Raw genomic sequence first — 25,524 nt, 5'->3', positions numbered from 1 at the left:
GCAGGTACATGTATAGTAATACATTTAAATGTGCCAGAGGAAAAGTGAGGTAATCACCAAAATCCATAGGACTTTTCCTCTGGGGACCACATGTCAGTAGAACATTTTATTTAAATCTGTTAAAGTTGTTATACATATTTTAGTCTGGACCAACATCTATATTCTACTTTTCTTTAGTTATGCACTTTTATGCATTCATTTTAAATAACACACAAAAGCAGATTTATTCCTTAACAAATTGTTTTTGGTAATTTCATTATTTGTTGTTACTAATTTATATCAATAAATATAGCCCTGTCTTGTAGAGGGATACTGCATCAATTACAATGTTCTAGTTGTCATATTATAGTTTTGAATATAATGCAAAATCATAATCAAACCTGGATGATTTTGATCTAAATTTGATTGCATGTGTCTTTTTAACATTAAACAGGATTTAAAACAATGTTTTCAGGGGCTTTAGTCAAGTTACACACAGCTAGTTTACACACAGACGATGTATACGCATAATAATGAAGCTGTATGTCTGCATTTAACGGGAAGGTGGAGGTGACAGGTCATAGCCCTACTTAATTCACAGAGAGTGGAAAGTGGGTGGGGCTTGTCAATGGCGGCCCAATAGCAAATAAAACATAAGGTGATCCATGGGTGGCTAAACGTAGCCTATTTTTAGTTTCGAGCGCCATCTAGAGGAACCAATGGAAAATAATCAACACTCTGTCTTTCTGTCCTATCAATGCTTCATACAGAGAGTTTCTTAAGTAAGCCTAATTTAGGAACAAAAAAAGGAGAAAAAAATATATAAGTCATCTTCAAGTCCACAGACGTGAAGACATCTTAATTTGCATATCATAAAGAAGGGCGAGGCAGAGTTGTTATATATAACCTATAGCATATTCATAATAATGCAACTCGAATGAAAGGAACATTTGTGCAGCGCAGTAGTGGAGCGGCAAACTTATTTTGGCTTTGACGTCAGGTGGTTGAACACACCCATCCTGGTCCAGAGCTGAACTACGTGTGTGCTAAGGTGCGCACTCAGCACGCCGCTCTGCCCGAGCGGACACTGCAGTGTAGGATACCGTGCCATCGCTGCTGCGGCTGCTCGCTCCCGACACCACGTCCCGCTGCAGACTTCCCGGGTCCGGGTAGAATAGGGAAGCCATGGCCGAGTCCAACCCGCTGCGGGGCTTCCCCCGTCTGCGCAGGGCCGCGGTAAGCTCTGCCTGGAGGTGGGGAGGTGGGAGGCATCAAACGGGGCGGCGAGAATACTGCAGCAGAGAGAGTAGCAAAGAGCGAGATGAGCTGTCCTCAAGGTAGTTAAGTAGCCTACTGCGACACAGATGTTGGGATGTGCTCTCAGAACAGTGCAACCTGCATTAGATAGGCCTGTTTACTGTAAAATGCTTCTCGGTGAATTAGAGACTGGTCAGATTCAGATGGCAGTTCAATGTTAAGAGTCTGTGTAGGAACCAGGACAGGCCAATGACAAACATGTGTGTGTGTGTGTGTGTGTGTGTGTGTGTGTGTGTGTGTGTGTGTGTGTGTGTGTGTGTGTGTGTGTGTGTGTGTGTGTGTGTGTGTGTGTGTGTGTGTGTGTGTGTGTGTGTGTGGGCTGCAACTGCAGGTAAAGAAGAGTCCATCTGCTTTGGCACTGCTTTGGAGTGTTTTCAAGTTCTGCAGCTTTATGTAATGGATTTGGAAATAACCATGTGTGAAATACTTCCGCGTGATGCCCACAAATCTAAATGCAGTTGTGGAATGCAGAGGTTTTGACAAGTCTGCAATCATCCAATTAAACCCATCATGGCTTCTATTTGAGTGCACACCCGGGTTTATGTTGACACTTGGGTGACTATTTACTTGCTTTTGTACAAAAGGCTAGTATAAAAAGGTCAGCCCTTTCTGGGTTAAATGTCTGGGTGCGATGATTGCTACTGTCAGAGAAAAAGCCCATCTGTGCTAAGATTTTTGTAGCCTGTTTTGTGCGAGAGGATAACTAGCTAGTTCTCTATCTCACCTGCCTAAGGAGAGTGAAAAGAAATCTCTTCTCTGAGCCTTTTGGTTGTTTTACCAGTTGATGCTGTATGCATTATAGTTAAAGATCATGTGAAAGCAGTGTACCAAAAGCAACACTGTTTAAACACAGCTACAGAGACTAATATAGAGTGTAAAAGTCTTCCATATGGTTATAATTCCCCGGGCCTTTGGATCTGAGAAAACACTGTTGTGAATGTGTGGGTGGATTGCAGGTATTTAGAGGAGAAGAGACAAGGATAAGCGCAAAAAATGGCATGCAGGTGAGGAAGTAGTCCTTACAATTGGTAGATCACTTGATCACTGCTTTGCTCAGTGGTCATCAGTCTTGTAGCAGTCACATAGCCAAACTGAAAGAAATAAGACAACACCACTGGCATTAATGTTTGTGCCACTCTGCATAATATAGAACTTAAATGTTAAGCAACACACACATCAGTTTATTTTAGCAAGTATATGCTTTATTTCTTGAAAAAAAGTAGAGTATATTCTGCAGGGGAGAATCGATAGAAATCATAAGAAAATGGAACCATAAGACACAGAAAGTTAATCAGAAATGGATTTGAACCAATTCAAGCTTGCACAGACCCTGTGAAATCCTGAAAAAAAGGAATCCGGGTTAACAGAACAGCTCTATGTCTGCAAAGAGAGGGAACGGTGAGGGCATGAAAGGCTTTTTGTCATGAAGAAGAGTGAGGAAACAGCTGAGTGCTAGAGACCGACAGACTTCCCAGATTGACAAAGCGAGGTGCTGATGCTGTGTTGAGCTTTGCTAGACTGCACGACCAACAACATTGAGCTGTCAATCATTCTGACTGACTGTGTGACTCCTCTCATCCTGTACTCCTCCAGGGATGTGGTGGAGGAAAAAAATCCACAAATGTCAGTTTGCCACATTGATAGGCTGACATAAATAATTTACCTTTTACTTTTTATTTTGGTCCCTTTTTTTTCAGTCCTCAGCATCATCTAGTGTATGATAATATAACACAGCTAGATTAACAAACTACATAATGAACTTATTCCTCTTTCAGACATCATTTCCAGAAAAACTGCATTTGGTCTTGGTTCTCCACCCCTCCGGCTTGTTTAGCTCTGCCCCGAGTCCGTCTTCCAGCACTGACCTGGGCTTCCGCTTCAGCCAGGATGACTTCCTGTTAAAGATGCCGGTGAGAGGGGGTTAGAAACTGAGAAAAGAGGGGTGGGAGAAAATGTGATGTATAAAAATGTATTTTACTAATCTGATGCAGCACAATCCATGAAGAGAAGAAAGAAAAAAAGAAAAAGACTGAGCGATTAAAGCATGTAGGCTTATCAGAACCTGATGGTAACCTTTCAAGCTCAAACATGTATTTTTGCAAGTAACATTTCATGCCAGTTACACCTAACAGGGAGTAATTTCATTGCCTGTCTCTGCTCTACACATAAAACTACACGTAATCTTCCTGTTAATTTGGATGAGCAGTTGATGTTGTTCTCTTCTCTCTGATGACTTGATGCTATTGTTAAAATGTCAAACACAGTACCGGCCAGGTGGCTGCTAGACGCCTTGTGGCTCTGTGTTTTTAGGTGGTGATGCTGCGTTCAGTTGGTGACCTGCTGCGCTACATCGATGAAAACCACCTGACATCAGACTTCACTGCAAAAGTGGAGTACTGCCAAAGTGACTGGATCGTCCTCCGCACGGTATACACCTCTGATGCTAGTCAATTCGCCAGAGCCAATCAGAGCTTGGCATGCTGCTGTTGAAAATGAAGAAGTTACTGCTAGGTTATGTTTGCACAAGCTTTACACTTCCTTATGGGGTTTGCAACTAAATATAAAAAACAAGAAATGATAATTTCGCTAAACTACTTAATTGGACAGATGCCATTTGAATGAGAAATGTGTGTGTCTGCAGGCAATTGAGACCTTTGCAGTGACAGTGAAGGAGATCGCCCAGCTGCTGCAAGGCTTTGGATCAGAGCTATCTGAGAGCGAACTTCCGGATGAAGCTAGTGCCATTGAGTTCCTGCTGCACTCACACACACACCGATACAGACAGATGAAGGTCGACCTGGCTCTTCTCGCTTGTCTTTCTTACGCTCTCTCTTTCTATGTCTGGTAGTTTTTGTATTAGATGTCTCTGTCTCTTTTTTGCAGTTATTTTCATTTGTCTTTTTGTTTATTGTGTTGTTTTAGGATGATATCCGGAGCGTGCTGAAAGAAGGACGGCTGCTGCTGTCCAACCTGGAGACTGTCAAGGCCTCTAAGAGAAATGTAGAGGAGGAGAGGGACCTAAAGTCAGACCTGGACACTGTTCAGAGGTACAGAATCTGTGAAAAAGTGCAATACAGCATGAGGTCAGGCATCTTCTGAAGAGAAATTACTTGGACACAAGACAAACTGTTAGTATTGAGAGACGGATTAATAGAAGAGAGGATTTAGAAGACATATTCTCAGTTTGACACTAACATCTTATTTAACCTGTAAATTACCAGGCAGCTTTTGTGAAACTGTGTCTGTTTGTCATGTGTGTTTTAGGCTCCTGACTCAGCTCAGAGACATGGAGGAGGCGTTTGATGGCTTCTTTGAGAAACACCACCTGAAGATGCAGCAATACCTCCAGCTGCTGCATTATGAAATGAGTTTCCATCAGGTGTGATGATTGGGGTTATTTTCGCTCTGATCATATGATGCACTGCTGTGACAATTAACTCTGTGTGTTTGTGTGTGTGTGTGTGTGTGTGTGTGTGAGTGTAGATGGAAGAGGTACTGGAGAGGATCACTAACCAGGAGATGGACATTGCCTCTGTGGGAACCACGGTGGTGCAGACGGAACAGCTGTTGTCGGACCTGGCCGTGCTGGACACACACGCTCAGGTCACACACAAAGTCACACAACAACATGCATACAACAACAGCTGGAGATGTGGTTTGAAGTGACAGAGCAGAACAAAATGCAGTTAATGACATAATGTTTGAAGTCATATGCTTCTTGTATCTTCCTTGTTTTTTTCAAATTGCACTTGTTACTGAGGAAAAGCACTTTTTGTTTTTTTTGTTACCTCTGCATGGTCCTTATTCCCCCTTCTGTCATTGCTAGTAACTCTAGAAGCTGTAGGTCCGATTGCAGTGGAAGAACAGCTCCCCCTTAAGATTTCATGTTATACAGGTATTTAGCTGGTTCCTTTTTAGGTTTAATGGCACACGGTATTTAGGGATCATTATGAGAAACAAATATGTTTGTCTTCTGCATCAGGAACAACTTTTGGATGTGTGGGAACATGAACCTAAGTGGGAAGCAGTTTAAACCTTATTGTGTGTTTTGTGGATCAGGAGGAGATGGCTCGTGCCCAGGTGGTTGTCCTCCATGGCCACCAGTTGGCCACCAACCATCATTACGCCCTGGCGCTCATCATCCAACGCTGCAATGAGCTGCGTCATCACTGTGACATCATCACCACGTCCATACGCACCAAGCGGGCCTCCCTTACCCGAGCACGTGACCTGCTGCGCCGCCTTGAAGAGGTAAAAATGATGATAAGATACACAAACTCAATGATGTACATATGCAAAATAAGAGTTATTGCAGCAAAAAAACATTAAAAGAATAATAATAATTTCAAGTATTTTTGTTTCACTCCTTTTTTTACTATGAATGCTCTGCTCACTCCATTTTATGCACACAACCACAAGTATTGTAAGCTGTATTGTGATATTAATTCCAACAAATGCATGTGATCTTTTCTCTGTTCTTTGTTTTGATCACATTAAAATATATCAAATGTGCCTTAAAACGTGTGTGTGTGTGTGTGTGTGTGTGTGTGTGTGTGTGTGTGTGTGTGTGTGTGTGTGTGTGTGTGTGTGTGTGTGTGTGCAGGCCCTTCGGTGGTGTGACGAGGGCGCCTATCTTCTGGCGAGTCAGATGGTGGACAAGTTCCAAACCAGAGAGGGAGCGCAGGAGGCACTGCAGTACCTGAGCTTCCACCAGGAGAGGGCGCCGTCCTCCCTGAAAAACAGCCAGGACATTCTGAGCCTTGAGTTTGAAGCCATACTCACCCCACAGCTGCAGGTAACCCACTGCTACTGAACACAAACGCAAACAAACAAAATGATCCGCAGCTCACCTCCACTTACACTTTGATTCTTTTTTTGTAGTCCCAAATTTCCATTGTTACAGAGAAGCTGAACTCAATGCAGTCCATGATAAGAAACAGAGAGCAGTGTCTGAAAAAGTTGGCGGATGTACAAGTCAGACCGATTCAGTTGGTGGCCCCGAGGCCTGAACCCGACCCCACCTTGCAGCGCTGCAAGTCACCCCTCTTCTCCCCCAAACATGGTACGACCCCCTCCAATGGTGCCTTATCTCATACCACAGCTGTTACTACACTTATTTCTAAAGTCTGGATTTGATTTCATGGTTTAGATTCAGCCCACTTTCTGTTGTTGACTAGGATGTTATTATGATACAGTTACATCAACTTCACTCCTACAAGCCCCACTCTTACTTCTTTAGCCTGTATACCCCTTGTCGCAGCATTTGACATCTAGCATGTTTTGTTCTCTCTTTTACATCTCATGTGCAGTCTTTTTTCCAGCATTTCTCTTGTGCTATGTCATCACCAGTTGTATTTGTGTGTGTATGTGTGTGTGTGTGTGTGTCTGTGTGATTCTCTCGACAGGTGTAGACTTTAATGTCCTAAATTCCAAGTTCTCCTTTGACCTGCTACCTGGCAAAAGAGCCGCAAGGAGGAACAACAGCCAACGCAAGGTGCGTGCGTTTTAGCCAGCTGGTTGGATAAATCCGAGGGATTTCAGTGATCCTTTGACTTTTCCTGTAGCGCTGCCATAAGGTTCACATGGTGGTTTAGAGGGAAATGTCTCAACAACCACTGAATGAATTGTCTTGAAATTTGTTATACACATTCATATCACCCTCAAGATGAATGGCAAAAACTTTAGCAAATCCTTGTCATCTAACACCATAATCAGGTCAAAATTTCAATTTGTCCAGTAATGTGGTACATTGGTTTATGACCAAATAGCTGCAAAACCAATGATACTTCCTTATGTGTTTAGTGTTAATCAGCATATGTTGGGAGCATAATATTAATGATTAAAACTTGCCAGAACCTGTCATACAAATGTGTCCAAGCTGAGGTACTTGTTTCATGTGTGTTTTGACAGATTGAGGTAATGCATGACTTCCAAGGCAACTGCAGCTCTCTGTATGGATCCACCACTGAAACAGATTCAGAGGCAGAAGACAATCCAGAGCAGGTCACACGGTATGCAATTTTTCATCCGTGACTCTAACCTTGCTCTGTTTATGTATTACATAATCTGCAGTTGTTTGTTTTGTGTCCCACATAGGTCACCGTGTGCACAGTGGCTTTCGGTCTGGCTTTCCTTGAGCTTTGCATTTAGATTTTTGTGTATTTGTTTTATTCTGTCTCCTTCTAGCCATATAATGAAGGAACTGATAGCTACAGAGAGGATCTATGTGGACGAGCTGCTCTCTGTCCTTTTGGTAAGTTTATTTGAATAATAATGATAATATATTGATGGCATTATGTATTTCCTTTTTTCTCCAATTAAGTTATTCTGTCCTCTCTCCTCTCCTCTCCTCTCCTCTCAGGGCTACAGGGCAGAAATGGAGGACCCATCCATGTCTAATCTTCTTCCTTCAGCTCTATGCAGCCAGAAGGATGTTCTGTTTGGCAACATGCCAGAGATTTACCAGTTCCACAGCAGGCAAGACACACACACACACAAACACACACACACACACACACACACGCAAGCTGTCACAGAGTTGTCCTTGTCTCCCTCTGTTTTCATGCAAATTCAATTTCCTTCTATTTTTCTTCCCATTTAGGATTTTCCTCCAGGATCTGCAGGGTTGCTTGGAGACACCAGAGAGGGTGGGGACTTGCTTCCTGCAACGGGTGAGAAAAATTGAAGATAAATATGGGACCTTAATACAAAGTGATATGATATCTAAGTGTGTGTGTGTGTGTGTGTGTGTGTGTGTGTGTGTGTGTGTGTGTGTGTGTGTGTGCAGAAAAAGAAGTTCCAGGTGTATGAGCGTTACTGCCAAAACAAGCCTAGCTCTGAGTTGCTATGGAGACAGTGCTCTGATTTGCCTTTCTTTCAGGTAGATACTCACCTAATCGTTATGTTACATGATTACATGATCCACTCATTGTCTCAAATTGATGGTATGAAAATCTTTTGGATTAGTGTTGATAGCAGACATAATAATTAGATGTTTGCTTGAAAATCTGTTGTTTTCTTATTTTCAGAACAAACTCCTGTTTTCCAGTTGTGCTTTGTGCATTAAAGCAAAATCTATCTAAAATGGATCTCTGTCTGCAGGAGTGCCAGAATAAGCTGGACCACAAGCTGGGTCTGAACTCTTATCTCCTGAAACCAGTCCAACGCCTCACCAAGTACCAGCTGCTACTCAAGGTTCTGTTCATTTGAGTCATTGATAGAGTTGAAATGCAACTCACACCATGACATGTTTAAATGATTTAGTTTTTTTAGGCGCTATCATGAAGGCAAACTGTTTTGAGATTACGTGTCCATCATTTCAGAAAAGCCTGACTGACAAGCATTGAGTGATTTGTGAGAAGTTGTTTTTATCATGATGACACAAAACAGAGACAATAATCTCATGGCATTCTGCCCAATAGTTGTTGAGATATTTCACTCTGGATTACATTGCTGGGCTGACCAGCTGACGTGGTCCGGTCAGTGTACACTGTAATAGGTTTTGTTCAGATTGATGAATGGACAAATGGATGATGGTACAAAGAGCCAAGCGGGCACGGATAAAAATTGACAACATAGACGCCATTTATCCAGACAAAACTGATTTGTATACATAGACGTTCATACAGGCAAACTAGATTAGATAGTCTGAAAAACACTGACCTGCCAACCTATATCTTTGGCCCTGTTCAGGAGCTGTTGAAGCACTGCACAGAGGAGCGATACCGACATGAACTCCAAGAGGCTCTCAACTCCATGCTGGAGCTGCTGAAGTCTGTCAACGACTCCATGCATCAGATAGCCATCACTGGATATCAGGTACCAACCAGCAAAATCAATAGATAAGATAGAGGTAACAATCATGTCAGTGGATGCCAGATTGATGACACATTATTGTGTTAATATAAAATGGTCCAATTATCCTGTTTTCAGCATACATAATATGAGATAAACATTCTCAAAGTGTTCTAAAACATTAAGATAAAAGCTTATTTGGTTATTAATCACTAAAACTCTGTGCAATCTTTGCTAGACTAAGTATAGTGTTGAATTGCATTGCTAATAGTAGTTAGTAGAAAATAGTTTTCTATTCATGTTAATGTAGTCCATGTAATGTTTTTTGTGTGGAACTACTTTGAGTATCTTAAACATTGCTTTAAAGTGAAAACATTGATTTCTTACTTGTTGTTGCTGTTCATTTATGTTTTTTACCTGTTTGTCTGTCCCAGGGTGACCTCAGTCAGCTGGGCCGAGTGGTGTTGCAGGGAGGCTTCAGCGTGTGGATCAGCCATAAGAGGGCAGCGGTGCGCATGAAGGAGCTGGCCAGGTTCAAACCCATGCAGAGACATCTCTTTCTCTATGACCTCGCCCTGCTCTTCTGCAAACGCAGAGATGATGACACTCACGACAGGACGCCCTTCTACAGCTTCAAATCCTGTCTCAGAGTAACAATACATTTTACACTCACTTTATTAGGTACACCGAGCTACAGCCAATGCAATCCAATTTAACAGCCCTACAATAATCCTCCCTTTATAAATCTTATCATATTGTGTTATTTTTGTTGAATTGTATTGCATATTATTGGTGCACATGGTGTAATCCTTGGTTGCATTTTATAATGAAAATAACTGTAATGACTAGTGATGCTGAAATGTAAGGATTTTCCTCTCTTTCTGCAGATGAGTGCAGTGGGAATCACAGAAAATGTGAAAGGAGATGTGAAGAAATTTGAAATCTGGTACAGTGGCAGAGAAGTAGTGTACATAGTTCAGGTATTTGATCTTTTGTTTTTTATCTTCTATCTCTTTTTTGTGTGTTTCAGTATCTGTACATTTAGCTTATTAACTCAAACTCAATCTATTGTGTTATGGTATCTGTACTTTGTGCGGGTGTGCTTTTTGTGTGTGTGTGTGTGTGTGTGCGTGCATGCATGCATGCGTCTAGGCTCCAACACTGGAGATCAAAGTTGCCTGGCTGACAGAGATTCGTAAAATTCTTACCAACCAGAAGAAAATGCGCAGAGGTTTCTATCACTGCTATAATTCATTCGCTGCCTCTATGTGTACATCATTTTTTTAAATGCCTGACATAATTTAGTTTGACTTAGATTCCTCAACATTTTTTATGTGAACAGGCATTATAGAACCATAGATCTGTTATTTAACCTGGAGCTTTTGTTTTTTGTTTTAATGGAAATATACCGTAGACATATCAAATTCAGACTCAGTTCAAGTTTTCTCATGAAGGTTTTAGGGTAGAATCCAGTTTGTTGTTTGGATGATTCAGTTTATGTATTATATCTGTGTCTTATGTCCCCTCTCCTTTTCTCAGATGAGACTCCTCTTTCAGACAACCCTCCTTCTGACAGGTGATTCTTTCTGCATGACCTCCCTATTGTCCTCTGTATCAGTTTATGACCTCCTGTGGGTTGGGAATGGGTCAACTCACTTTCAATCAATTCAGAAATTGATTTAAAACTTGATGCATTAAGGAAGATATGTACCTCACATAAAGTGTTAATGATGTATATTCAATTTCTGAAATGATAATCAAATAACCCCTCAGTTTCACCCACATGCCACCCCAACTTGTTTTTTGTTTTCAAAATGAAGCATCTTGATTAAGTACGCAGGATGTTAAAGTTATTGAATGAGTTTGTATGTGTGCAGTGTGTATATGTGATTGTATTAGCATCTTTGTCACTACCCAGAACTATACCAGAACTGGTATTCATGACTACATTGGTACAAATCTTGCAGGTGGCTTTAACACTGTCTTTAGTGCTGAATCTCCAAGCTGCTAAATTTCAGCACCATGGAGAGCGATAAGACCTGCAACTGCTGCAAAGACCAAATCTCGAAGTTATGTTAAAGTTCCTCGGGTTAAGCAAGCATTTAAATATCACAGGTTTAGTAAAAGGTGTCAGGCATTTCTTAAGAGACAACTACCAAATTTAAAAGTCAGTGAAAATTATTGAAACACTATTAGTTTGCCAAGATCTTACAGTTGTTACTTGGATAATGTGGAAAATAAATTAACAATAAACTTGTAATTGGCTTATCATGCAGGAAATTATTAACATTGGTACACAATTATTTGGGAGTATCAAACATTTAAAGCCTATGGTGCAATTTTATAACAAAATATTCCACTGTCTATATTTCTTTTAAAACAAATTCCATGAACACCAACAATCAATTGATCCTACTAATAATTATTCAAAGCTTGGAATAGTTTCTTTTCCTGTGCCATATTCCTCCTTTATTGTCCAAAAACAACTAAAAATGAGCCGCACTGTTGCTTTGGATGACATGTTCCTTAATTACCAAAAAATGAGAGTGCTGTGTCTTATATTTAGTCAACCCTACATACACCGTCCTGCTGTTGTAAAGACTAGCACACCAAATGTGTATTAATCTGGGGTTGGAAAAGTCCCCTAAAAATGTGATATTTCCTCGTGTTTTTCAGGAATATTTGGAAAAACTAAAGTTTCCGGCTGTTTAAGCAAATTACAGAGCCTAAAAAAAAAAAAAAATCAAACTGTATATTTGTGACTCTTTTTCCAAGATTCACATCTTCAGATGTGACCAATGGGCCTGGGTCTAGGGAATTTAGAAGATACTGAGAGACAGGCTTACCCATTGTTGGTTTTGGTCTTTTCATGGGGTTTGTTGATAATATAAATAATGACAGCCTTGCCTAGTGGATACACTCACAAAGGCTCACAATTCAGGTTTCAAAGTATCTGAGCATTGGATAATAATATTCAGAGATTTGTGTGAAAAGATGGAGGATGAGATACTATGGTTGTTTGTCACTTTTTGAATGATTTGTGTACATAGTATGTGTAGGTCACATAGCATTTGTAAATAATTAACATGTTTTTACTTTATTTAGGAGATAGGTATGTTTCCATATGTTTGACTATATGGAACACCTTCTAATAATTAAAGCCACACTGTGGATTGTTTGCAAATGCTGTTTAATCAAGGCCTTGTATGTGTGCAGAATACTGTGTGAATTAATATTTCCATATATAGCAGCGCTCTCTGATATAATTGATGTGTGTGTTATGAATTCAAACTTCCTTCAAAATCAGACGCTGAAATATATGTGATTGTGAACTTAACGGAATGCTATTTTAATTTACAGAATGTGGATGAGCCTGCTTTGTGACACCGTGGTTGTTGTTGTTCGTTTGTTTTTGTTTGTTGTGGTGGTGTCTTGTTCCCATGGGGATGCGGTTTAGTGCATCAGAGATGTGTGTGTCGTGGGGCGGAGCGTCGGTGCGAGGCTGCTCAGCGTGTCTAACTGTTCCTCACAGCTCCTCTGCTACAAGCCACTCCCATGTGCATCAATGGGAGGAGTCAATACAAACTAGCCCCGCCCACTCTGAACCAGTGGTTAACTCACCTCGACGCAGTAAGTTGCTATGGCAGATTACACAAAATTTAGAACACACAGTAACTTATGGTCGGACTTTCTTAAGTAATTTCTCTCAACTTTCAAATCCAACTTTACTTTAAACTTCATTGTTCTCAAGAACACAAGCCAAATATTAGATATTACATAAAACATAATAAAAATTATATATAACCTTCAACGCAGAATCAAGGGCATTTAACCCTTTGATGTATGCAATAAAAAAAGTAATAATCAACTCTTCCATGACGTTGTAGAATAGTGTCATGAGTTTTCCACTTTTTTTTCTTCTTTTTTATACAGATTGTGGTAGTGTTAGTATTGAATGTTAGCTGGTTTTCAACCTGTCCAATGAACTGACCTTTAATAATCGTCTCAATGGGAGTGTAGGTCTTAACTTTAAAATCAAAACACATATCTTTACATTTCCTGAAGCAAAATGTTTGTTTGTAATACACAGAAGAACAATTAAGTGCACAAATCATGGAATATTAATGATTTTAAAAAATGTAGCACTAACGATTTTAGTTGTCTTGTCACCTGCAGCTTGGCCGGTTTCTGCACACTCCGTGGCGATCTGTGAGGGCCTGGAGGACTGGGGTGCAGCTACAGACCTTTCCAACATATCTGACTCAGACGAGGAGGATCAGCCCGCCCCCCTGGTGAGAGTTTATTACTGTCATGGCACAGGTAGTATTGAAGAAATGATTTGTTGTTATGTCTGGGGGTATTTATGAACACTGAGCCTTGCAGCTTCACCAGTAGTGCCAAGTGCCATTGGTTGCTGAAAACCAAGGATAGAGGTCTTGCCTATACTCTGGTGAGCTTGACTCGACTCCGGATGTACAGCCTCCCTCAGCTGGGTGGTGGGACCGGGCCCAGAGTCCTTTTGAATCACCAACTGTACACTGATGACCGGCAGCTTGTTGGGAAAACACAGACAGAAACTAAACCAACGTACTTTGGGATAAGGCTTATAAGTCTAAATCCTACATTGGTCAAAATACTGTTATCTATCTATCCATCTATATACAGTATATATAGACTTAGGACTGTTGTTTGGGACTGCATGTGGAAAAGTGTATGCATTATTCTCCTGCATTTGACTTCTGTTCCAGGTGGCGGGCAGGTACAGGGTCATGGTAGAGAGCAGCATGGCCAGCACGGATGATATAGTCTTTAACTGCGGGGATGTCATCCAGCTGCTGCATGAAGAATTGTCGGGAATGTGGTAAAACAGGCTACCCGTTTCAGACGTGTTGATTATGCACACATTTAAATTAAGATGCAAACAAACTTTAAGAGGTTTTCTGTGTTGTGTTTGCATGTGTAATCACAGGATGGTAAAGAATATAAGTCGTGGAGAAGAAGGGCGTGTTCTATCTGAAGACCTGCATAGGATTCTGGGAGAAACATGCTAAGAGCCAATCAGAACAGAGGACAGATGACATACTTCATCATCTTTCTGACCAAAAGGGGGCATCTGACTCTGCCAAGACGTTCAGCAGATCAACAGAATGAAGCACATCAAGTACATATTTAACTACTGTGACACCTCAGAAGGCTGTAAACTACAGAATGGACCGCAGACTGTAGCAATACAAAGCACATATGTGGGACCTTTTTATTTATTTATCTATTCCAGCAGTAATTCAGTAGATTATTGTATTTAGACTCGGAGTTGTAGTTGAAGACAAACTTATTTTTGGCCTTTATTCATATGTACAGCATAGACCTATGTTGATGTTTTATCATTTCTATTTTCATATGAAATAAGACAGAAATCATGCATATGCCTACTAACATATCATCACTGTTCTTGTGCCAAACAGCGCAGCTAATCATTGAGGCTTCTTTTTGTATAACACTGTAAAATAGCTTTACCTTGTGGTGTCATTGTTTGCAATAAATTTAAACCCTCTTTATTTCATACAGCAGCCAGCTACGTCACTATCAATCAAATCAAAATCAACATGGTTACTCCACCTCTTAGTGGCAAAAGCAAACATTCAGCATCTGCTTGGTGCATTCACCTGACAGTAGAACAAGAAAAAGGCAACATCAGACTATTCACCAATATTCAGTCAAGGTCTTGCCATTCATAGCAGCCATAGCCGGTTTGTTTTGCCACTAAGTGGTGTTGGTTATGGATGCATGTGTGAAATTCTCATTGCATACCCTCTATAGATATTTGTCAACATATAGTAGGAAAAGTACAGGTGTAATTGATAACATAACTTATGTGACCAATTTTGCCTTGGTCTGGTGCATAATAGTCTCACATTGCCAGACCCACAGCCATATATAAATACTGGAGTATAGTCTACTTACACCTGTTATTATTCTACAATAGGGTAAAAAAACTCTTTGGCTTGTTTCAATTTCTTTAAACCAATCACAACTGTCCTGGGTAGCACTAAGCCCCGGATGCAGAAACGGCGCCATTGCTAAATAGATAGCAAAAAGGGTAGAAAGGGGGCTTTATCCCAGAATTATACTGGGATATCAGTTGAGCTGGTTATTTCACAATTACTCAAAAAAGAAATGTTAGAAAAATGTTTCCTGTGAAAAACGGTCTATTGGTGCACCACTCTTTGTGAGATAAACAAAGTGCACTACTATACAATGTCTACATTGGTTTTTAGTGTAGCTGGGTGTAACTCTGGTTGTCAGACAGCTTTGATATATAAATTGCAGATGTTTAAAAAGTGAATTATTTTGCCAATATATATTATATAATATAAGTTTTTCCGCTATTGACAGTGATAATATGGTGTTATAATAATGGTGTTATTTTTGTCAACATTTTTCCTTTGGAATTTGTTGATTTTTGGATTGGTGATAACTGCAAGTTTTCCATCAAATTAATCTCTTCCTCCTCGGCTGCAGCTGTTATTACCACTGAGATGAGACAAGCTGTTATGATCGCTGCTCAGCAAGGACAACTCACTGCACATGCCTGTTGCTTTATTTCTGTCTTTACTGGTGTTCTACACCAACAGGGGAACTATGCTCAGTGCTACAGTAGGTAGTAACTGTAAAAAGAGTAAAATTATAAATGCCAGGTAAACTATTAGTTACATTGTGAATTACTAAATTACATGTTGATTTTTGATTTAGAGAGTTGATCTAATGAGAAAAACATCCACAGGAGACCATTTAAACTTCTGTAAAACTGCCTGGTTTTAAAACTGATTTTCTTTACACTGTTCAGTTTTGAGCAACTCTCAAAGTGGGATAAGTGGTTATGAAAATGCTAACACTTTACCAGCTGAAGAGCAGACCAATACAGTATAATTACTGACAGTTTTTTAGTTAACTGTAAATATGTGAATGGTAAAAATCTAAATTTTAAATGTTAAACACAATAGCCATATACATTTTGAAACGTTCATGGACAGTCAGATGTTGATACTCAGCTATCAAGTGACAAAAGGTACATTAGATTCCTGCGGTATTTAGCTGCATCTCTGGGGACAATATTATTCTAATCCAGCTGGTAACACAGTAAAGATTAACTTTAACAATGAATTAAGATTCATTTTCACCCACAGAACCTATAGTCACTTGATAGTAAGTGTCAGTCTAACAGTCTAAATAAGATGTGACCCATGTTTTATTTATTTGAAATCCACCCATGCTAACATCAGACGTTCTCAATGGTATTAATATAATATTACTTTTCCACATTACCTTTAACTGATGTTTGCTGCATTTGCTAATTTTGCACTTTTTGGATGTTTTAAATTATTGTAAATGCTTGTATTGTAATGCCAAATTCATGATTATTTTCCAAAATATAGGCACGATTATTGGATTTGATTCAACCTGACTGATGTGATTTCTTCCCTATATAAATAATATAGTATACTTACCTATTTTCCTGACAGATATTTACGAAGTGAATGCATCCACACAGGTGATTTTTTTCACTTATCTTGCCTGATTAGGCCTATGTCAGTGTACAGACCCTACCCTGGAAATCCAGAGTTCTTGCGAGAGCACAATTTCAGTTACTCTGGCATGCTGCTCATTAACTAAACCCTTGTAGCCAAGCTGCACCAATCACATTGGTGTATCTGATATAGGCGGGGCTAAAGGTGAGCTTAACCAGTTAGCTCCACTTGTACCTAAGCGTATAGGGCTCTGGATACGTCAGCCTTTGTGTTGTTGTGATTGGTCGTAGTGTTATCCAATTGCGTGCAGTGAGATTTTTAAATGAACGTTTGGTGCCCCTCGAGATGGGCGACTTTCATTACTCAATGCCAGACCCTTAACCTTTCGGATTTTGATCTGGATTTCCAGGCTATGTACGGACTACTCTTGAGTGACATTTTCCTAACTCTGCTGCTAGTTTGTTAGGAATGGGCCGGGACAGCTCACATCTTTATGACATGGTCACACCAAAATTCCCTACCTACCTAAATATTTATTTCAGTAATAAAGAGGGTCAAACATACTAGTTTTCTGTTGCAAACTGATCCTACTGTACCTTTAAATCGTTTTTATGGCAGAGATTTTGACGTGACATATGAAAGTGTAATTAAACAAATTAACCAGCGCTGCACTGAAATACTCTTAAATTAAATTAACCTTTGTCAACTGTATTAATTACACCTGTGTTTTTCTTGCTATGAGACTAAACGTCCGCTGTGAAAATAAGCCTATTAAACTTTAAGCTGTTAAAGACCGAACACCCACCAATGTATCAATTTAACAGGGAGGGTGGGATTGATCTGTAAAGATGGGTTGATTGTTTACAATATATTTTCAACACGAGGAAATAACCCAAAAAGTTAAAAAGCCTGTGTGGTGAGCAGGGTCTTTAAAATTGAAGGACATAAAATTAAATTTAACATTTGCTTTAGCATCTCAAAATTGCATTTAATTTTTTCTTGTGCATCTAATTTCAATTAAAACACTGGATGAAGAGCTAGAAGTTATTATTTAGCCATATTTCAAGACCAAAAAATCTGATATTTGAATTTCCTTTTATTAAACAATTCAAATTAACATGCTTCAGTAGGAGAAAACATGTTCACTTCCACTGTGTAATTTGTTGGCTGACAGCTGCGTTTCCCCTTTACTCGACTTCATTTGTCAGTTGTTAACTTGGATACCTGTCATCCGAGTGATCCACGGGTAGTACCGTGAGACTCGAGTGTAGACGCCATACTTCCCGTCCATGGCACACTCCTCCCCCCAGCTGACGATGCCTGTCAGGAACCAAGTGCCTTTATGGTTGGAGGAATGCGGCCCCCCACTGTCCCCCTGGCATGAATCCTTCTTTTCATTTTGATAGCCAGCACAGAACATATAGCGTGTGATGTGGTCCCGGCTGCTCTTTTTACACACGGGGCGTTCCACGTAGGGGACCTCCAACTTTTGAAGCTTGCTGGAGTCAGGGCCTTGGAACTTAAGCTGTCCCCAGCCGCTAACCAGAGAGGTGCTGGAATCTCTCAATAGTTTCTCTGTAAAGTCTTTTGGGCCCAGGCAGATGGGACGGTGTTTGTTGGACAGTTCCACTGGATTGGCAAGCTTAAGTAGAGCAATATCATTGTTGTAAAGAGACTTCTTGTCATCATACATGGGGTGCATATGCTTCTCTGCTATCACATGGTCTCGCTCTGGACCCTCAAACTTCTTCACATCATGTTCACCTAGAAGAATAGATAGAATAGAATGTATATGCAACTATATTACTTTCTGCACCAGACAATGTGATGGGTCTGTCATCATCTGATCTTAAATCTCACATGTCAGCGTTTAACTGAATGCACCAAACACAAAGAGGCCACTGCATTGACCCACAATAATAAAATGATTGATGAAAGCAGAGTAAATGTTCACCATTGGATTATCTAGCTCAAGTAAGTGAGCTAGATGTAAGTGTACTGTATATCTACAAGATATTTTTTCCATAGATGAATGGTAACCATTGGCTACCTGGAAAGAGTAGTAAAGTTACGTTCTGAGTGGATGGCGAGCGTGAGGCGCCGAAACGGATGCCAAAAAGTTTCTGAATGGAACGTTTACTTTTTAAAAGTTGCCAAATGATTGTGTGAAAGAGTATTTGCTCCGAGTATGAATCTCTGCTCCAAGTGAGAATATTATGTGTGAAATTGAACAGTACAGTAGTCTGTATGCCAATATTGTTTTCAATAAAAAAAAAAAAACATTTGCACAAAGCAAGCCAATCCACTTTTCCATGTTAAGAGCATTAAAATGAGAAAAAACAACTATGGGTCAAAAAAAAGTCAAGGGACATTTAGAATAGATACAAATGTGCGATTAATTGAGATTATTTACAATTTACTATGATATTAATGCAATTAATCATGATTAAATATTTAAATCGTTTGCCAGCACTAGTATTTTTACTTAAGTAAATTATCTGAAAACTTCTTCCACCACTGCATGCAAATAACCAACATGGTCTTTTGAAACCAACGATAAAGGCCAGTGAGTCTGTACTGTACTTTAGGGATGTGGATCAGAGATTTAGAATATTAACATGTAGATATGCAACACTTGTCTTTCCTACCCACTCTGACGAAGACATCCCGTTTAGCATAATCAGGGTGCGTCAGACAATGGGCAGCAGTGATGACCCATAAATCACTGAGCAGAGATCCTCCACAGAAAGACACCCCTCTTTGAAGGCTTGCTGAGTGATACATCAGGGCAACCTGCAAACACATACAAATAGTAACCATACAAATGGCGGAAGAGCGTCATAGCACATGCCTCCTCCTTGTGTCCTTCTAAACTTCCAAATCTTCCCATTTCCTTTTCTCCATCCACCCGGTTTCCTGAACACTGCTCTATTACTCGTCTCATTATCATTTGCCTTTTGTATTTTTTTCCAAGGTGACCTCTGTGCTTCTTACTGTAAATGGAAAAATCCAGCAGTTTGGAATTTAACCTTCATAAATTTGACATTTGAGAGATCCAAACCCCTGCAACCTTCACGTCCCACAATTCAACTCAACAGAAGCAAAAACCACCTATCTGCATCCTATCTGTGAACATTATTCATTTTGCTTCAACTCATCCCCATGTAGTAATTCTGCACCCCCACCTACAGTACCTGCCAAGGTATCTCTCCAGGAATGGCCTCATTGCCTCCTACAATCCTCTGGTCAGTGTTGTCTTGTGCTATGATGGTAGGCAGCGTGGGGAAGAAAGCCTTGGAAGCCAGCTGCTTTTCCTCTGTGGCTAGATTTACAGAAGAACTTGAATCCGACCTCACGGATCTTTTTTTTACTACAGAAGCCACAGAGGTGTTGGCCAGGTCTGATTCATTTAAAGGCAGGTCGTAGTTGTCTTCAAGCTGTGTCAAATAGTCATCAAAGTCATCCTCCAGGATGTCACTGGAACTGTTTTTTGTTTCAGAGCTGTGTGTTGTGCTTGAGGACCGTGGGGTTATGATGGACCTGGTTCTGGAGGTGGGGGATATGTTCACACGACCACAGCTGAATTGTTCTGAGGGACAAGTGAAAGCAAAACAAAGAAGGAGATAATCTAGATTTGTCTCTGAGACATTGTTACATGTTAGTGTCAGATTTTTCCACAGCTGGGACGGTTCTCTTGAAGCCCTTTGGTTATTTTGTCAAAGGTTGAGGTTATATCCCTGGCTTTGCACCATAGGCAGATTCAATCAATGGCTATTTCAATTATGTGGTTTCAGTCTTCCCACACCGTTGTTATTTTGAAGACTCTAACGCCTGATTATGGTGCATGGGTTTTAGGCAAGATTTTGACATAATTATGCAGAAGGTTAGAGATGGGTATGTTTACTGTATATGTGTGTTTTCTGTGGTTAAGGTCAGTGTAATCAGAGGTTGGTTGCATCGGTTTTTGTTGAAGCAGTTGTTGAAGCTGGATTTGTTTTATGGTTTTCTGTGTGGTTATATACCCAGAGTATTCACTCTGTCAACAACCTCCATAAATGATATTTTGTTGTTGACAGCTATAAACTGCAATGCACAGTTTATGAACCAGTCTGGGATCCCTTAATGGAGATCAAAGTGATGAGAAGTGTAGCATGATTCCAGCTTTCTGCTGTGACAGCTTGTATATCACTCTTAAATTCTGGTTTGGGATTGTCTGTGAGTGAGGATGTTTATGCACAGCAGCTCAGTAGTAGTAGTAATTTAGTATCACAATAAAGTATAAAATGGGGTTCCAGATTTTTAAGATTTGTTCCATTTTTTTTTTCCAGATGTGACATAGACTATGGTTACTTTTTGTGTAATTGTAATCTCAATTGCGTTTGAGAGGCAAATGTTGTGCTTTTTAGCCCATAAAATTGATTTTAAAGCTTTGTTCATTAGTTTCTTTACAGATTCAAAATATAATCAACTAATTAGGATGTATTATTATATATTAAAATACCCTGTGGTATAGTTAAATTAAGCTCCACCTTTACCAGCGTCATTATTAAAGTGACAACACATTATTGCATCACTTATCAAATATAAATACAATACAATGACAGAATATATACTACACCACATATTGATGTCAATACTGTTCTACTGTTACTTGAGTTAAATGTTAAATTTAGGATTTTACTTGAAATAAAATATTTCTACACTGTGGTATTGTATCACTTATTCTATCACTGAAAATGTATGCACTCTTTATTTAGTCAGTTGTATTGTGTGTAGTGTAGTATTTCCTACTAGTGTAAAATAGAGCATAGTAATTAGAGCTGTGTTGAGAGTTGCAAAAAAATGACAAAAAACTAAATTCTTCCCTTCTAAATATATAACCAAAACACCTGAACACCCAATTTGCAGAATGCCGTGTATGGGTTATCATTTTATTTTACCTGTTGGTTCACAGCTCTTCTTGTCTGGCCCAAGATCATAACCAGCTGCACACTCACACACAGGTACCTTAGCCTTCATCACACAGAAATGGGAACATCCGCCATTGTTGACCATACACTGCTTGGTCACCTCTGGAAACAGGGGGCAGCAGAAGCAGAATGAATGTATTTTATGTGTTGTTTTATAACCATCTTAGTACCCAAACTGATGGTACACTGTACATGTTAGTAAAAAAAGAAAGTAAAGATCCTTGTTTGAGTTTTTCGTATACAGGCTGTCGCACTCACCGATCTCACAGTTCTTGCCGTCGAAGTTTGGTTTGCAGAAGCAGACGTATGAGCCGATTCCGTCTTCACACTGACCTCCATTTTGGCAGGGGAGTGGTTTACACTGGTCACCATCTACACATCAAACACACACCAGGAGGTTCAGAGGGGACAGTGGGCTTTAAATTCAGAGTAACTGACTTGTGTTTTACGTCTCTTACCGCTGTAGCTGGCCCAGAATGCCATCTGAAATAGAAACATAAACTGATTAATTATATTTTTTTTATGTGTGTGCGTGTTTGTGTGAGTAACCTACAGTTTTGTCATCATCCTCAAACACCTCCCTGGCCTCCTCCATCACGCAGGTCTCCTCTCTACACTCCCGCTCCAAATTGGCTTTCATAAATAATTCTTCACCGTGGCCACTGTTGTACCTACGCAGGCGACGCAGCACCATGTCTGCCACCTGCTGAGACACAAACACAGCTCCTAAAAGGCAATAGAAGACAATGTGGAAATTATTAAAACAGCTCTGGCATCACCCCTAAAAACTACTGGATCCACCATCAAGTCGACTCGTAACCGCAAACTCGGCAACTCATAGCAGATCTTCATAATTGAATGGGTGACATTATGTGCTGTCCATTAATATACAGTCTATGGTTACAACTGGATGTGACGTGAGTTGTCGGCCAGGAAATCACAACACCTAAGATCACGTTTACGTTACAAGGTAGACAATCCTTTTTTCAATCATTGACGCAAGGAAAAGTATCCTAGACGTCCATCTAGCGTCATGCACAACTATGCTATAGTTAGTCAAGCTCCTATAAAACTTTGAATTTACACCACTAGGCAGAATCACCTTTTTGAGTAGAAAGCAGGAAACTTTGGCGTCCCCTTTTAAAATCTTAATCCTCATGAGCTCTTTCCATCTCGGAAAAGCCACTCCAATATTAACTTTGGTCTTTATGCTTTGCCGTTTGTCGTTTTAGTTATCTTTTTAACTTCCTTGGCAACTCCGTCATCTTGTCTCCCTCCCTGGCATTTGTCACAGTGCCACTGAGTTTAAAGCTCGAAAGGTGGAGGTGTGTCTCTCTTTGGCTAATATATTTTAAAGATGGAGGTGCAACATGGCGGCCGTCAATCAAGCAACTCATGTATTGTAAATGATTCTGTATGGCAGATTGCATTAGTTAAGATACTACTTTATTCATCCCACAGTGGAGAAATTCCCTTATTACAGCAGCATTTTCTACAATAAAAGCAAAACAACACACACACAAAAAGGCAAACAACAGACAATGAGCAAAGGGTAGACTGATTGTAAAGTGGCGTCAAATGAACGTATTGTAAAGTGTGGTTGCCATACAAAAAACGATATTGCAGTGTAAGTAAGTGACGTTTAGATTAAATTGAACATGTAATTAAAATAAAATAATATAGCAAAAGTAGGTAACCGTAATATGAATTATATTTACCGTGACCATAAATAATATTGAAAAAGTAACTACTTGTAAAGTACATACAAGAATACTTTGATTAGTTGTTGGAAGTAATTACACATGAATGAGCCCATAGTTTTGATAGATCAAAAGTTGTTTTTGCTAAGAATCAACTCAAAAAATTACACAATGGAGCTTTAAATCAGTTTTTCCAAAACAGCTATTTGCAATCATTCCTAAATCATTGTATCTCTGTCGATTAAACTCCAAAGCCTTGCAGGAAGTAACAGACATATAATGAAAAAACACATTCTTGGCACATTGTATCCCATCTGCTGTCCTCTACAAAAGAGAAAATTACACTTTTTACAACAAAATTTCTAAACTATAGGCAATAAGATTTTTGAGTGGTGTGGCTTTAAGACTTTGGGTCGGATATCAGTTATTTTAAAAATTAACCCCGGACTTCCAGCCTCTTCCTATATTTATACATCTCTAAACATTGGTTTTGTCTACTTAATCCATACCTGCTCTTCTATAATTTACCTGTGTTTTTCTCTGTGATTTCAGCAGCAAGTCCATACACCACCAGCATTAAACCAACAATGAAAAAAGCCATTAAACAAACTCTGGCCATCTTGTCGTTGTCAAATGTTCGTCTGCTTTCGCCTGTAGAGCCAAAGCCTGGACTTAGTGCCAGAGAGACAGATCCACCACTCCAAAGTACAGCAACACACTGTTTGCTCACCTGTGAGGCCACAGAGTGTTTGTGTACGTGTGTGTGTGTGTGTGTGTGTGTGTGTGTGTGTGTGTGTGTGTGTGTGGAGTGCGCATACCCCCCCCCCCCCCCCCCCCCCCCCCCACACACACACACACACACAAAGACTACTGTGTCCAGGATTTAAACTGTATCCCTTTTTGAGTGGACAAATGTAACTGTAAATCCAGGCAGGCAAATCCTCTTCAAGTCATTTAGATAAAGCAGAAGACACTGAAAATATAATTTAAACTCCATAGCTGGCACCGAAGTAAAGAAAACCTAAACTCCATGCTTGATCTGGAGCATCACATGTTTTTGTATTACACCGGGTGTGACTGCGGACAAATCACTGTGACTAACGGGTCAGCTGCCCTTGAGCCAGCAGCTCATTCGCAACAGCCCTTGTGTTGACGAATTGGGTGAGCATGATTTAAATTGGAGTTTTGCATCTCTTTTTTTTCTAAGCCAACAAATCCATCCCCCTTGGAAATTATAGATTTTACATCACAAAAGAATTACTAACAATTAGCACATTCACCACCGTTTGGTAACCATTAGGCTTAAATCACTTCCTGCTGATTAGTATCCCGAGACCAGATCTATCAGTGCTGGGTTTTTTACCTTTATTTATCCAGGTAAATCGATTGATAACAGTTTCTCATTTGCAATGATGATCTGTCACATTCACACAGTTACATATTCATCCCTGGAAGTACAGTGCCCAGTACAACCACAGTCTCTGAAGTGTTTTGGGTCAAATGCCTTGCTCAAGGGCACATCAGGGGTGGTAATGAGGAAGGGACAAGCACTGCTCTTTTACTTTCAAATCCAGATTTTATCCTGCCAGTCTGGAGATTGAACAGGCCACCTCCCAGTCCCAAGCTTGCTTTCTTAACCCCCTAGGGCACCACTGCCCACTTCCTCTGTTGACACCAGCTCCGCATTGGAGGAGGGGGACGCTGATGTCGAGCATCTCACGTGTAAACTCACAGAAAGACGCAGGGCAAAGTGGGTTAAAACCAGGAAAAGCGTGCTGGTTTAAAAAGCTTGTTCCCCTGGGTGCACAATCCCATCCAGACTGTGTATTATTACATGACCGCTCAGATCAGCCTTTGTATAATCTGATTGTCTTTATTATGGACAGACAGAGGAAAAAATTAATTCCTAGTAAAAAAAAACAGGATTAATGTTCCTCACATAGCAAGTGAAATCCCAGCCAGCAATTGAGTATGGCAAGTTTTGACAATGAACTTGATAATGAATTTGATAATTATTTGTTGGTCAATGTTGTGTGGTGAGTTGAGTTTGTTGGGATTACTATACGTAGCTGTTGACATATCTTGTATGTATTCTTTTCTAAGACTTTGAGAAGGACTTCTGAGAATACTTTTATATTTTGCTCAAATCTTAAAGCATCAGTAGTATGGAGCTAGAACAGTGACAGTAACCTGTGGTATTGAAAATAAAATTTGGCATTGAAACAACAAATATTGGCA

At 40.0% G+C, this 25,524-nt stretch overlaps 2 protein-coding genes across 5 annotated transcripts; one reads left to right on the top strand and one right to left on the bottom strand.

The window, feature by feature from the left end:
• Positions 1 to 993: 993 nt before the first annotated feature.
• Positions 994 to 15,074, top strand: LOC117955636 (proto-oncogene DBL). Of its 4 annotated transcripts, none has more exons than XM_034890243.1 (26): positions 994 to 1,215; positions 3,072 to 3,206; positions 3,607 to 3,723; positions 3,938 to 4,087; positions 4,219 to 4,343; positions 4,561 to 4,675; positions 4,780 to 4,899; positions 5,356 to 5,547; positions 5,900 to 6,091; positions 6,178 to 6,358; positions 6,702 to 6,790; positions 7,207 to 7,307; positions 7,483 to 7,549; positions 7,658 to 7,773; positions 7,898 to 7,967; positions 8,084 to 8,176; positions 8,398 to 8,490; positions 8,989 to 9,114; positions 9,525 to 9,740; positions 9,978 to 10,070; positions 10,243 to 10,321; positions 10,648 to 10,666; positions 12,623 to 12,720; positions 13,267 to 13,382; positions 13,839 to 13,951; positions 14,060 to 15,074. In XM_034890243.1, exons 1-26 carry the CDS (start codon positions 1,165 to 1,167, stop codon positions 14,139 to 14,141), a joined length of 2,949 nt encoding a protein of 982 aa, XP_034746134.1. In that variant the 5' UTR covers positions 994 to 1,164; the 3' UTR covers positions 14,142 to 15,074. The 4 variants fall into 4 exon arrangements, with proteins under 4 accessions (XP_034746134.1, XP_034746132.1, XP_034746133.1 ...); XM_034890241.1 differs by having other exon boundaries at positions 12,548 to 12,720; XM_034890242.1 differs by having other exon boundaries at positions 10,630 to 10,666.
• Positions 15,075 to 17,697: 2,623 nt separating this feature from the next.
• Positions 17,698 to 24,014, bottom strand: f9b (coagulation factor IXb). Its single transcript, XM_034890473.1, has 8 exons — positions 23,815 to 24,014; positions 22,140 to 22,312; positions 22,045 to 22,069; positions 21,845 to 21,958; positions 21,557 to 21,688; positions 19,811 to 20,205; positions 19,265 to 19,409; positions 17,698 to 18,380 (listed from the first exon to the last, which is right to left on the bottom strand). Exons 1-8 carry the CDS (start codon positions 23,903 to 23,905, stop codon positions 17,821 to 17,823), a joined length of 1,635 nt encoding a protein of 544 aa, XP_034746364.1. The 5' UTR covers positions 23,906 to 24,014; the 3' UTR covers positions 17,698 to 17,820.
• Between the last annotated feature and the right edge of the window lie 1,510 nt (positions 24,015 to 25,524).

Source organism: Etheostoma cragini, chromosome 13 (assembly GCF_013103735.1).
Source record: "Etheostoma cragini isolate CJK2018 chromosome 13, CSU_Ecrag_1.0, whole genome shotgun sequence".
Classification (NCBI taxonomy): domain Eukaryota; kingdom Metazoa; phylum Chordata; class Actinopteri; order Perciformes; family Percidae; genus Etheostoma; species Etheostoma cragini.
Note: the sequence above shows the minus strand (reverse complement) of the source record. Positions and strands in the feature narration are given on the sequence as shown.

Bases quoted from the DNA above. Each gene is read 5' to 3' on its own strand.
- LOC117955636 (XM_034890240.1), top strand. From the start codon at position 1,165: ATGGCCGAGTCCAACCCGCTGCGGGGCTTCCCCCGTCTGCGCAGGGCC. The intron at 6,791-7,206 runs GTGCGTGCGTTT...GTGTTTTGACAG, and splicing joins GGAACAACAGCCAACGCAAG to ATTGAGGTAATGCATGACTT. The intron at 10,071-10,242 runs GTATTTGATCTT...GCATGCGTCTAG, and splicing joins AAGTAGTGTACATAGTTCAG to GCTCCAACACTGGAGATCAA.
- f9b (XM_034890473.1), bottom strand. From the start codon at position 23,905: ATGGCCAGAGTTTGTTTAATGGCTTTTTTCATTGTTGGTTTAATGCTG. The intron at 22,313-23,814 runs GTAAATTATAGA...ATTGCCTTTTAG, and splicing joins AATCACAGAGAAAAACACAG to GAGCTGTGTTTGTGTCTCAG. The intron at 18,381-19,264 runs GTAGGAAAGACA...CTATTCTTCTAG, and splicing joins GGATGTCTTCGTCAGAGTGG to GTGAACATGATGTGAAGAAG.